General features: G+C 38.3%; 1 protein-coding gene across 1 annotated transcript in view; it reads right to left on the reverse strand.

The window, feature by feature from the left end:
- brinp1 (BMP/retinoic acid inducible neural specific 1) overlaps nucleotides 1–14,653 on the reverse strand; it is a 107,602-nt gene that overhangs the window by 68,522 nt on the left and 24,427 nt on the right. The window contains exon 2 of the mRNA XM_022768066.1: nucleotides 13,572–13,839. Coding sequence (XP_022623787.1) covers nucleotides 13,572–13,789 — 218 coding nt within the window. The 5' untranslated portion in view covers nucleotides 13,790–13,839. The remainder of the gene's footprint in view (nucleotides 1–13,571; nucleotides 13,840–14,653) is intronic.

Here is a 14,653-nt window from a genome sequence, read left to right on the forward strand (position 1 = left end):
CATGATATTTTTTAATATATTAGTTCTTAAAAAGTAAAGAAAAGCAGACTTTGAAGGATATAGTCCGTGAAATGGGACACAACCTCTGGCAGAGCTATACATGATTGAATCAATTCTTGTTTGATTTAGTTTATCACTTAGTGTATGTCCTACATTGCTGTGAGAGTTAATGCGTGAATGACATTATATAGATATACTGTATTTGGTGTAAGTGTGCACAGTGTGCTAAGTAGCCTGTGAAGAGCACACAAGCCACACAACCTTATTTTATTTAGATTCAGGATACTTTAATTCAGAATAAATCTACATTATATAGCATTTAGGTTGGTTATTTAAATGGTTGTATTATATATCACTTTACTACAGGCTGTAGGCATACCTTTGTGTCTATGTCATTTACTCTTGTCACCATTTTGGTGTCCATTTTTCTGTCAGTATTTTTCATGGATTAATCTAGGTAACTAGCTAGCTATGTGGGACGATGACGTTATCATTCTTAATCCCATCCCCAGTCTTCATCACAATGCCCTGATTGGTTAACTGTTTTTTTCAAGCCAGTGGAAACAGCTGTCAGTGGGCACAACACCAAACCTATTAACATTGCTAAACAAATCAGAGATGTGGGTGGTGATTCAGGGGTCTGGAAGCAGGCAAGCATTTCCTACCTCAGCATTTGTTTTATCTCCGGGGGCCTTACTCAATCATGGTTCTGCTCTGAGCCAGTGTGAAAAGCGGGATCAGTACCATATCTGGACAGAAATTCATGGTCTTTCTGACAATCGAAGTTCACTAAAGGTTGCAACCCTGTGATTCAAATGAACAAGGGGCAGATATACTATCTCGGAGCAACCAAGCGACTGGATTACTCTCATCATTTATAGTGCATTACATACTGCAGTAATAACATTATTTCTTTGGGAAAGGCCCCCATAATCTGAGTCCTAAGAATCCCTGTTCCTGTGCTGCTACAGTATTATGCAGAAGCTTGACAGAATGAAAGGGTAAAAAAAAAAAAAAAAAAAATCCAGGCCTTTCATGGTAATAAGGAGGCAAAGCACAGTAATAAATCAAACAGACAGAGATACAATTGAAATCCTGTAAGAATTTCAGCCACCGAGAACCATTCAAAATATTACAGAATGAATCTTAATCCTATGCTCCAGTGCGCAGTGAAGGGCTAGGCAGAAAGAGGTGGGATGTTATTTTGGTTGGCCCAAGCTGTTTGCTTGTGCTTGTTTTATTTATTTTCACTTCAATTCTGGCATGGGCCGGATTTCTGAAGAGGGCATTGTAAATAGTGCAGGAAATCAGAAGGGCTATTTTGAAATTCTGTTATAGTGCTGCTGCTAAAAAAAAAGAGTAGATAACATCAGCACAGCACAGAGGCCATGTAAACATATCCAAGCTAATGGGTTTAGATAAAATTAGATGTGTGTTAACAGTAAATCGCGTTACATTCACTGTCAATGCCCCCACATGTCTGTCAAGTTGATGATGGCAGTGTACACACTCTAACAGAGACAGCTGCATATTTTTCATCAAGTATATAAACATTCAGTGTCCCTATATACACCTTAAAAACATAATCTCATACATAATGACTCTATCTTATAGGTGATAGTCTCACGGTTATAAGGAGCTACAAGTATGTATTTGAGGAACTGGACTGTATAATATAGTTGCTATTCCTGCCAGAATTACAGGTTCTTTTGAGTGGCACAATCTTGATGTCCAAACTGTCCTAGTGTGTAGCTTTAACAACATCTTCACTGGTTGTGACGTCATGCCTGACGCCTGCAGAGCCCATCTGTGTAAAATGGAGGCATTAGCCTGGGAACGACCATACTGTTATCAGAGCAGAGAAAGAATCTGCTTGCGTAGAAAGGATTATGTCAAAGTAACGCTGACGCACAAAAAGACACACTGCTTTTAATCTTACAGTGTGATATTTTAGATTTTGTATGGGCTGGCAGAGCCCAATGTTACAGTTCTGCTTTTGAAAAGGTTTATTGTTTTATTCAGTAGACAAGATGTAAAGTACATACAGAGGAAGAAAAAAACGTGAAAAGAATGAGACGATTCTGTGAATGAATTTTCTTTCCATTAACTGCACTGTTGTTGGTGTATCACTTTTCTGAAAATCTCTGGGCTGGGTCATCATTTTATTTAATTTTGTGTCTGCAGAAAATGGACTGACCCCATAAGAAATCCTCAAAAGGCTCAAGCGAAGCCAAAGGGGAAATAAACAGCATAAATCTAATTTACTTACTGCCATGATGACACAGTTAATGCAATAAAGTATGCTCAGTGGTAGCACAGCACAAACTACAATACTCTATCCTCAAATATCCAAGAACTTTATGTAGCATAATACCTAAAAAGATTCTACTAACTTCACTTTCACTTCTAAACATCTTAGTTATTAACCATTAATTGGGGCATATCAGTAAATGGAACGTGATTGCATAAATGGAATATGATTGCTGGCATAATAGCTTTGTTAGTGCACTCTGTAATTGTGATGAGGCAATGAAACGAAAATGGATCTAATCAAAAACAATCTCTTAATTTACTTTAATCTCAAGAATTTGATGGGACATGGTGCCGGAAGCAAATGCATGGGTGAGTGACATGAGCATGTGTTTGAATCTAATTAACTGTGTAATGTGAGAAGTTGTGCTGATGAACTAGTCAGACTGTGTGGGCAAGGGCTGAATGGAAATTATTATGAGCCTACACAACAAATAATGGGATGAGAGACTCTGAGTTGCATTCAAGTGAAACCCAAAATTATATGGAATCTCAAAATATCTTGAAAGGCTTTGCTTTCAGACGGGAGAACATATGGACGAGCGATTGCCTCGAAAATATTGTTTACATTACATCCACCAAAGCCAGAGCAATTCAGGAGATAATTCCATCTATACTAGCATGTCTCTATCTCAAATGTAAAGCCTTCCTGTATTCTGGATATTGTTTACAGCTGATGAAACACTTCATCACCTACTCTGTACTGTAATGAAATCACAAACAATGCTCTCCCGTTCTACATATAAGGAAAAACCACCAAGGTCAAAGCATTCACGCAGTAAAAAAGAAAGCACTGCTATTGTTAGCGCCTGAGATTCAGCTTATTGTATATCACCCATTTGCTGCTGAACTCAATATGCCCTGTAATAACTGTCAGTCATACCCCAAATAAAACAGCATTATGTTGATGATTTCTATGTATTGTATTCGCTGTGAGTGTAATGACTAAAATAAAAACCAGCCCTTTCAATTCAATAATCCCCTTTTATCTTTTTATCTACCGGAAACAACGCTTCTTACGATTTACTTCACTGTCTTTAATTTAAGGATATCTAAATGGCTCCTGCACGGCCATGATACTAGTATTGTATGCGGCTCTGAGATCGCATCAGAAAAATTAAGTTTGTTAAATATTGCTTGGCAGTCAGATAAATGAAATAATGTGTTTTGTCAACTTGTTGAGAATTGCAGTATAAACTGTGAAGAGTGCTAGAGCAAATACTATGCTTGATTTCAGCACCTTGGACAGAGATGGTTTCCTCACAAAAAGAAACCTTTGAGAAAGTGCTATTTAGGGGAACTGTCTTTACAAGCTGTATTGGAAAGCACCTCACAAAGAAAAAAACAAAACAAAGGATGTCCCTTTCCAGTTTGAGATTTGCTGTTTGCTTAAAGTCACACATTCAATACAAAAAGGTTGTGATGCACTTTTTTTTAGGTTGTATTTGGGGTTAACATTCACTCTTAAGGCACAATATAGTGCATATAGAAGGTAAAAGAGGGCATGTGTAATTTTTTGCCATGTTATATTTTCTTCTGATCACAAAAAATAATCATAATGACGGTCGAAAACTCCAGATGAAGTGAGTAAGTGGACTTTGTGTTGTATTTCTATCAGCTGTTGATCAGTTTTCCAAAGACAAGCTCTTATTTGTCAGTTTTCTTTTGATTAAGTGAAACAATTATTTAAGAAACAACATTTATAAACTGAGATGTGATACAGAATTAAGAAAATCATCTGCAGTCTCCCACAGACACTTTTGGACCTCAGTTGGTAAGAACATTTCCAGACTATCTCCCTGTGTTTTGAAATCTTTAGCTGTTAGATATCATGTCAGAAGTGCTGTAAAGGACACAAGCATGCACAAGTCAGTAATAATCTATAATATCATTTCTGCTTCACTGCTCCAAGTCTGAAAATTAGAAACATGTCATTACTTGTTAAACCCACTTATCAGGCCGTTGCTGTGTGAGCCCCGAGAGATCAGAACAACCTTCCAGAGGATATCAGGCCGGCTAACTCTGTGCCCTCTTTCTGAAACTCCCTTTATACACACAATGCACTTTCCCCTGAAAGAAAAAGGATGTAATAAATCTTTTTTTTTTTTCAACCAATTACCATGGCATGTTCTTGTTATCTGTCAAGAACCCACAAAACAACCCATTTTCACTGAGCGCTCATGCTTCAGCCTCCCTATAAATGTATGTCTTTAAACTGATTTTCATTGGGTCAGTTTGACCTGAAGATCCTTAAATGACACACATTTTTTCTGGCATTCTAATGCTCCATTATCCATTGCACAGACAGTCAGAGAAAGACAGAGAGAGGTTGAAGGCATTTCTAATATTCTCTGACCTCCATGAATTATAAATGGGAGTGGACATTAGAACATTACAAACACCTATCAATGTAATGCTTTGACTAAATCCTCAAAAATTACCATAGAGTTGAATCAACATTTTCTGGCACACTGAACATTATAAGGCGGCACAGAGATGGGATTTACTGAAGAGCTGCTGTATTGGTTCATGTATCCTCTATAAACCTCTAACTCAGTGCATGTTTGTTATTTTTGTGTTTTTAATATTCACAAATCCATATTTGCTTTGTTTACTTTATGGGCAAGCTCCCAATATCTTACTTGTTGGTATCACTAAAGGTGGCAAAAATATTTTTTAAATTGTTAATGTATTTAGGTGGGATAACCATTGGTGAGTGTCAGCTCCATTACTGCAATCAGCTCATGATGTTAAGCACCCACCACAATAAATTTGCTCTTTAAAGCTGGCTGACAAAGATTTGAGCACTTATCTTATCTTATGGTATCCCTACGGTTTCATGAGAATGTTAGCAGAAAGAAATACAGGTCATTTGTCATGGAGGGTTTAACCAACACCAACAATATGTGTTGATATGATATGGTTTGCATATTAGAGAAGGGAAAATGTCTCTATTACTTAAGGTATCTAATTCTATCTACAGGCTATCTTATCCAAGTAAAACAACATTAATACATTTAAAAAAGTGAATATTATATAAAGCTTAACACTACAAATGCCAATGGTGAAATTTAATTCTAAATTGTGCTTACAATAAATAGCCGATTGCATATATTTACATAACTGTGACTTTATAATTCTAAATGGAGCTATGTAGCAAATAAATGCATACATCACATCGTTGTGTACCCACTGGATCACAACACAAACTGGCAGACTTCCAAAATATTGAATTGGATAGCACATAAAAGACCTACTGAGATTAATTTTGGACACATAACCTTTCTGAATTCCCACATCAGAGGAGAGCCTGTCTACACTACGTTTACAACACAGCTAAGACAACATGTCCAACATTTTCAGTGTTTTGCTGGAAGTGAACTGACTCAGATGTTCTGCAGGAGGCCTGAAAAAAAGGAAAAAAAAAAAACTTTTTGTGTTTGTGTAGGTCACACACAAAGGCGTGCACGGACTGCAGGACAGAGGAGTGGGAGAGGAACGACACCTCCGCTGAAGTGTTTAGAAGAGATGCTGTGCACTGACTCTGGGGCTGGAACATATTCCCAGCTTGTGTATTTTTAGACCTGTGAAGACTATGCTGGAAATTGTTTGTCTCTTGTTTGTTTATGTGAGTAATTTGACCTTTAATTATTTAGGCGTATGCGTCTTATTTTTCATGAAATGTATTCACTTGCAAAAACACAATTCTTTGACATGACATCACATGGCACCTTTTCCCAGGACTTTTAAATGTAGCTTGACTGACATCTCCCTGACCCCTCTATGTAAGTTGTGTTGTAGCTGTTCGGGCAAACAAAACTAACAGCTTTGATTCCGTTGAATAGATGGGAGTTCGGGGACCTCAGACCTGCTCTGCACCAAACCTTAATCTGAAACAGTCTAATCAGCTAAAATGAAAAGATCTGTGTGGGCTGACAACATCTTTAAGACATAAAATGTGAAATAAAGAATAGTATAATTTGCAGAGACCAAGGAATGAGTCCTTGGGTTTTGCTTTTGTGGATTAAAAGTCAACAGCAGTTCAGTGTGCTCAAAATCAGTGTATGCACCTTTCGGGCAATGACTCACTTTAGTGGAATACTTAGTAAATATTTAGAAGCAGTAATACAAGACATGGCTGCTTCAGCATCTTCTCTTCAGCGCTAGTTGCTCTTGTGGTGACGTTGCATTGCCTGTCTCAAGGGAGAGTGGCACAGGCATCCCACGCAGTGAATTAGTCAGTACTTAACCCTGACAGTTTCTTCTAGCCTCCTGTTTCTCCTCTAATTATCATCCCTTTCTTGCCAGTAATTAAGTCATCCCACAGCGGGGGCTTTTTACCACTAGGTTGGAGAAGGGAAGTGGCATCGAGTCCCTCCCCAGATCAGCCCCCGTTGATTCTCCCAAACTTATACAGCTGAGAAATGCAGATCAACACCCAGCATCAGCACTGCTCCAGTGATTGTAATTGCAGTGTAGCCCCAGGATAACATTGTGTTTATTGTGTGTGTGTGTCTGTGTCTGTTTCTGTATGTGTAAATGAAAAAATAAAAAATAAAAATTGAGTAAAGAGAGTAAATTGTATTTTTATGTGGAGTAATTTTCCCATCCTGCATAAATGCTGTTGTATTATTACATTTTAGATTTATTTTTGCCTACCTATGTGCCAGCGTATGGCACATATTTTTATGTGCACATATTTTTATGTGCCATACACCAAACAATACTTGATAAGAATATTGATAGCAATAAAATAATTTTGTTTTCACATGAAAAGTAAATGCTCAGCTGCTGTACAACAGCGATGATGTCAACTTGAGATATTTTAGCTGTGATGTAATTTCAGATTTCCTGATTGGCTAAAGCAACTGTTTGAAATCCAAGTGTTGGTAGTGGTTATTGCTTCAGTCAGCAAATAGGAATTCACATCTGCTGCCAGAAGGTGCAGAGCAACAGCCAAGATCCTGTTTCAGTGACAGCCTCCTAATTTTCTCAATCACTTAGAAATCACTTTGAAAATGTGCAACATATATAGATTTTACAGCAAATGTCTCTGCTGTGATATTTATATATTTTAATGTTTAAATTGCTTACACTATTATCAAGTTATACAAACTAAAATCTGGTGTCATGTCAAGGAAATGTCAATCTCATCACTGTCTTCTTTTTTTATTTTAAAGTATATTTTTGTGGGAATTTTTGCTGACAGGAAATGAGATGGGATGACTTGCAACAAAGACCCCCACCCCCGACCTCTATCCCCCACCCCCTGGGTACATTTAAATTGGAGATGCTGCAATTACATGGTCAGCATCTTGAACCCGAGAGCCACCAGGATTCCCTTTTATTGAGTTCTGCTCAGTGACAATATAATAGAACAGGTGCCATATAGCAGACTGAAATTTAGCTTGTTTAAGATAATGTCAATGTCAAAAGTTATAGCAACAAAGTGAGTTTGTATTGTAGATTGGTGGAAGATGAAATAATACTAAGGCATTTTTCTTCCTCTTGCAAGCGATATTGTTATTTAATCTAGTTGTATTGCAGCAATTGCCCCTGTTATTATTCCACATTTATCCTGACTCCACCACAATGTTCAACCTTAAGACAGTGCCTCTGTCATCCCCTCACTGCTGAAAAATAAATAAAGAAATAAATAATAAACAAATAAAATGATGTTGTGTCACCCACTGAGCCTTGGTAGATAAGAGAAGGGAGGACTGAAAAAAAAAAAAGTTAAATGGTATGCAGTTTTCTAGAATCCTGGATTTTAACAGATGATGAACACGTGATTTTGTAAGTGCAGCTATGATAAAATGCAGGGAAGGCTTTAATAATAGATGGGGTTTGTTGTTTTTTGTTTGTGAGAGAGAGAGGTGCATTTGGGTATGTGGTAATTGTGACTCATCTGAGCCACTCCAATGCCTCAGCGAGGCGGCTTCTCCTCACCTTGACTATGACCTCACTGCCAGTGTACCTGTCTGCTTCCCCATCCTTTGTTTTGATGCTGAACTCACCGGACCCCCCTTCTATGTCAATAGCACTCCTATATGTTTTCTTCATCACACACTTTTAGCACCTTCCTGTCTCACCGCCTAATGGCATCTCAGACCCCCTCGATGTCTCTGTCCTCTTTCTTCAGTCTGTTTCATCCCTCCTGACTTCCTGACTGCCGCTCTCCCTCTCTTCCTTTGGCTACAGCCTGCTGAATTAAACATTGCTGCAGCCTCTCTCAGCAAATCTGCCGACTACATCAAATCCGCCTTCCCTCGCTCTATCCAATTACAGATGGCTCATCCAAACTAATTCAAGACCTGAGTCGGACAAATGTTACACCTTGTTACTGTTTAAAACAAATGGGGCCCAGATCAGCACTGACAGACACATCCACACTGAGCACATGAGGAAAGTCAATGTGTTTTTGTCAAGTTGTATGTTGGCTAAAATTGTATGTCGTCCTATGTGTATGTAGTAAATATGTTAACATATTGCATCGCTGCAACATATGACGTTCTGTTTATGACAAATTAAAAGAAAAATGAGATTTAAAAAAAAAAGAAATAAAATTGAGAAGAGAGCCTCAAGACGCAGGGCTATCTGATGAACGGTTTAAATTAGAGACTGAATAAAAGAAGTTGTTTGCACATGCAAATTGGAACTGCAGATAATTCATTCAAGGTTTAATGCTGATCAAGTGGATGTCTGCGGACTGATTATAGTTAGAAATAATTAATTCATGAAGGAAATGTTCAGTTAGAGATACGCATTATGTGCTCATACAGAATATAAGCATGTCACGCCTGTCAAACTTTACATCAAACAATGGTTTTAGGTAGGAGTGGAGCTATAGTTGGAGGAAAAAGGTCACCTTGGATATCCATGTTATGTATAAATATCATATTATAAACACATTATGAATTTGCGCTTATTTAAAACTTTAAAAATACAGAAGGACATATGAATTTGACGTGTCCTTACAGTGAAGACCAACTGGAAGTAAAGTACCTGCGCAACACTGCCTGGCTGGTCAACATGCACAAGCTAGCTATTAGCCTGCTTGTTAGCAAACATTGTGCAAATAAGCAACTGACAACTTTCTCCATTTATGTGCCGTGATGTGACGCATGTATTTTCATATATATATATATATATATATATATATACCGATTTTGTCCATGTCATTTTGTGCACAGTTCTGCATGAGTGTGCAGAGAGAAGAGGCTCTATAACTTGACTGCTTACCTAGCTAGCCACTGGCTTCGTAAACCATGTTTATTTTTGTGCTGGGAATCAGAGGATGTAACATTAGTCATATAAATAGCAGCTTTTACTACTGTATCGTCCTGACAGATCAAAATGGAATAAAGAGGGAAAGAAAAGCATGTAGGTCGAGACAGACTCAGATACGAGTGAAGCTAATATAACACTCTCGGTTGTGGAAGATCTGTGTCAGATGAAGAGCAGCAAGTGATAAATGTGATTATTTATTATCTTTTTAAGTGGATACAGCCATTTTAGTAACATATGTATGTGATAGTAATCTCGAAAGGTTTTAAAGAGTCAGTAATTTAAACAGTGATAACAGATATGATAACCATGGCTTTGCAGTTATCTGAGACAGTGTAGTAAAACATACAATGGCTCAATTTTCCCTTTCTAGTATAAACTAAATGCCACTTGGTTTATACATTATGTTATCATGCTTGCAGAGCATAAAGCATAGTTGAAATTGTTTAAAGATTCTGTCAAGACTTTGCAAGCAACCAAATCCAAAAATGCGTCAGCTTCTGTTATTACCATTAATAACATCTTGGTCTTTATTGAATTTAGTGGTATTTTTCAACAGGTCATTACAGGCCTTTGTTCAGTTCCTTGTACAGATTTTGAGGTTTTGATGAGGTCTGCTCCAAAGACAAGAGCAGCTCTATCAGTCCCCTCTATTCATTCACTTCAGCATGGCTTTTAAAAGTGTGATCAATCAGAGCTATGCATTTTCATAAATATTTTTATTCTAAATAACAACCCACCACATCTCGCTTCTTTGATTACAGTGCAATTCTGATTTGAGGCCTTTAAAATGCATTAATGGCTACCAGATTTGCATTTATATTGGATTTTCACTCAGGCTCACAAGAACCTGAGATAGAGCTCTGCGAACAAAGGCCAAACAGAGAACACGCATCATCTGAAACACATTCAACCCCCATAATAGAGTACAAGCGTCAGAACGAGAGATGCTAGTGTGACCAAAACAGGCCATCGAATTTCGCCCCTAACTGAAACACACATTGATACACATTATTGAGCTGTAGCTCTGATACAAGAGCAGTGCACAGCCAGCAGTGAAAGCGGCTTTCTTGTGACTGATGAATACTATACAGGAAATGTACACTCATGCATACAATAACAGGAAAGAAAGGAAAAAAAGGGATTCAGTTTGAAGATTGCAATCAGCAGTGACACAGAAGTGAAGATTGCTTACTTCAATACAAAACTCACTCCAATCATTTCTTTAAGAGACATAAGTCTAGAGGGAGAGGGTAATTGGTGCCTTGTGGTGTGTCTTTACCCTTCAAGCAACACTGACCTTTTCAGAGCACTAGACAAGAAGCTGGCACCTCCTAAAAATCTGTATTTATCCTTCAAATTAGGCGCAGTGCCCATGTTATTAAAGATGGGGCAGATTTGTTTGTTGCTGATCAGGTTGGCATTGTCCACGCAGCATGCCTCCGGGGTAATCTCTCTTGATAAGAGAACCCGAATGGAATGGATGCTTTGTCTCTCTGCAAATCTGATTCAACCACTTTCCACCGCTAAATCGTCGAGGCAGAGAAAGTCCCTGGGGAAATTTACAAGGCGATTCAGTCCTCATTGCTGGTTAGAGTAGAGCACGAGCTGGGCAATCATGTGCCGAGGAGGACTGAGGGTATGTATGATTTCATTCCAACTGAACACTACACCAGCTGATGTCACTTATTTCCTCACCCTCTCTGGTTGAAGATGTACTAATCGTTGAAATTAACTGCTGGTCCATGTTGGGATGAAAATCCTTGGAAAACACTTGGACCATTGGGGGAAACGTTTCTCACCCTTGCCTCAAATAATGTACATGATTAATATAAATATATAGATATGTATTCCATGCTCAGAAGCATCTCTCATCCAGTCCATTCTATATACATATACTCTATGTGCTATAATGCTGCATAGAGAATGTTCTCAAAGGCATATTCTGAGTGAAATCACTCCGTCTTCACTCACTCTGACAGGTCTGCAGATGTCTGACAGATGTGAATGTGCATTGTTGATTGTTGTCATTTATTTTTTAATGAGAAATACATCCGTTTTTTTGGGGTTTTTTTCAGACTCTCAATGCAAGATTTAATTGTCTTGTCATGAGGAAAGGGATATCTAGCACTGATGGGCGAACTTGACGCCACTAATGGTTTGTTAAGAAGGAGAAACAACAGGAGCCACCTGGGCCCAGCGACGCTCCCAGCAGCACCCAACATCCAAACACACACACTCTATTTTAATAAATCACCGCGGCATCACAGACAGCACTCGACAGCTGTACAGTGTCTGTGGAAAGCGGCTTCAGAAGTTTTGCCTCTGAGATTCATGTCTCTGTGCAACATCCCGCTCTGTCAAGTTACGCATTATGCAAATGCATTGTTTACTGTTCATGTGACAATATCAAGGCATGAAAGCCAGTAGGGACCGGGGGCTGTGGCAAGTTACCAAGAGAGACGGAGGAGAGGGAGAGAACAAACTCTGTGAAAGAACTGCCAAAAGGAATGTGGCAAATGACTCTCTTACTCTTTCTCAGTCTTTCTATAGTTCTGAGTTTGCAGACTGCAGAGGGATGCAAGGGAATCAAAGCACCTCATTCTGAGAAAGAGGGTTTCTAGCCACCTGATTTCTGTACCTGCATCTCTGTATGTGAACTATAAGGAGATATGCAATTCAAAGGAAAGTCTTATTTTATTTATTTATCTTTTATTTGGACAGGAAGGTCCCATTGAAATACAAGTTCTCTTCTTCCAGGGAGCCCTGGTTGAAACGACTGTACAAAGTATAAGGTGGAGAATATAATCAATGCTCCAATTATTGAACATCAAACTGTATTATATGGTCACAAGTACGGAAGCAAAGATGGAAGTTTAGTAAATCAGTGATCGGTGTATTTGTAATGGTCCTAATACAGTTTAGTGCTGGGGTTACCATGAAAAACTGAGAACTAATAGTTGTCATTATGTATTTTGATATGTGTGAAATTCAAAAGCAGGAGGACAGATTAATCAATTTAGTTCTTAAATATATTTTATCCCTTCCAGCTTAATGTGACTTTATATATTTTAGTCCCTGGATCATTTTGGTGGTGAATCATTTACACATTTTTAATGTGTCATACTATGACGGTGTCAATTCAACAGGGTTAGACATTGTTTAACTAATAAATGTCCATGTAAATGTGTTTTATACAGCTTTTAAATGCTATTTTTTTCTCCACAGTTTTAAAAGGGGCATTCCACCAATATTAAACATCAGTTTACCTGTGAAAACGACTGCATAATGTATTCAGGTAGAAAATAACCCTTGTCTAATTTATAGCAGAAAGTCTGTGTTACAAATCAGGAGTGTATACTGTAGTTGTGAACGACATAATGGGAGGTGGTGGATGCAGTATTTTTGGGTGTTGACACACACAAGGGAATAAAGGTCAGACTATCTCAGTCTGTGCTTTACCATTTTTCCTCTTTTTTGAAATCTGTCTCTCTTAAGTTGCCCATCTTTTTGGAAGTACCTCGTTATCTGTGCAAATTTGTCCAAATATTAATAGTGAGAAGTGAGGCAGCACCTGAGTACACTGCACCTGCCAATACTATCTTTCTAGCGTGCAGAGAGTCTATTACTGACCAGTAGATCACGACAAATGACAAACGTTCGCATGTTTAGTTAATAGGATCTTAGAGGTATATAATGACCATTATTTTTCTATTGTGTGTCTGTTTGGGGGGAATCAAATTCGTCCAAAAAAAAGATAGGAGAGCAGAAGTCCGAGCAGAACACTTCATTAATATAACAAAAAGAAGTTCACAGTGTTGAGAGTGTATATAAAAAATGCACACTTAATAGGTTAAAAATGTACACAGTGCTGCTTTTTGCAACTAAAACCTCAAAATAGAAAAAAACATTAAAACAGACAGTCTCTTAAAAAGCCTGTGTGGCATCAGTACACAGGCTGAAAGTGAACTCACCTATAAATTTTATATCTGGTCGTAAATCCTTGGCGGAATCTTTCCACAAAGGACAGATAACTCCGTGAGTGGTGGAAAGGTCCACGGTCAGAGATGAGCCAGTCATATTGCTTGGTGACATGTTGCTCAGTGGCCAATGGGTCCTGGCGGGAAGACTGAACTGTTATATGGTCCCATATAAACAGGAAGCAGATGACCTCAATAAACCTCCAGTTCATGCTTTTTTTTAAGCCGCTCTCTGTTCATTCTCGCTCCATTATGTGGAGACCTGATGGGAGACAAAAAGAAGAGGAGAAGGAGGGAGAGGGAGACAGAAAAAGAGAGCAGTTACGTGACAAAGTCTATTTTAGTAGTACAAGAAAATGTCATAGAGTTAGGTTAATTGTGTTGTACTGAACAAATAAGATAGTGCCCTTGTCACTGTCACTTTACTGTGACATGATGTGTATTTATTTTCTGCTCTTCCTCAGACTGTTCACCCTTCATGCCACCCCAGTGTTTTTTATAAAGCCGCACACATTGTGCCTCTCCATACAAGATTGTTACCCTTTTGCAGATGAGCATGAAGTACACCCTGAGCCGCGTGGCTGTCTTTTTTTTTTTTTAAATCTAATTGGTGTCATGATAAATTCTGACAAGGTTAGAAGGCTGCTTTATGATATGTTATGACATCCAGCCACTAATGTGGAAGAACACCATCTCCCTTTACCCAGTGGTGTCAATTACTGTTCAGATTACAACTATTGACTTGCGACTTCATGAATTGTTAAAATAATGTGCTACAAAATGTTGCCTTTTTTATCAAACACAAAACAAGACCTCACTAAAGCTGCAAGGGATAGTTAATACAATTGTAATGTTGCCCTTAATATTAGACAATGGCACTATACACATAACCCAGTGTGATATGAATATTTTAGAGAGAATGGATTTAAAAAAATTGGACAGATGGGGCGCTTTGCTTTGGTAGCTGAGTGGTTACAGCGCAACCATTCAGCTACGGCAACATCCACCGTTCAATTGCAGCCGGGATCTTTGCTGCATGTCATGTTTCTTGTCTGACTGTCAAATAAAGGCAAAAG

The sequence above is a fragment of the Seriola dumerili genome, unplaced genomic scaffold, assembly GCF_002260705.1.
Source record: "Seriola dumerili isolate Sdu_G_001 unplaced genomic scaffold, Sdu_1.0 BDQW01001389.1, whole genome shotgun sequence".
NCBI lineage: Eukaryota > Metazoa > Chordata > Actinopteri > Carangiformes > Carangidae > Seriola > Seriola dumerili.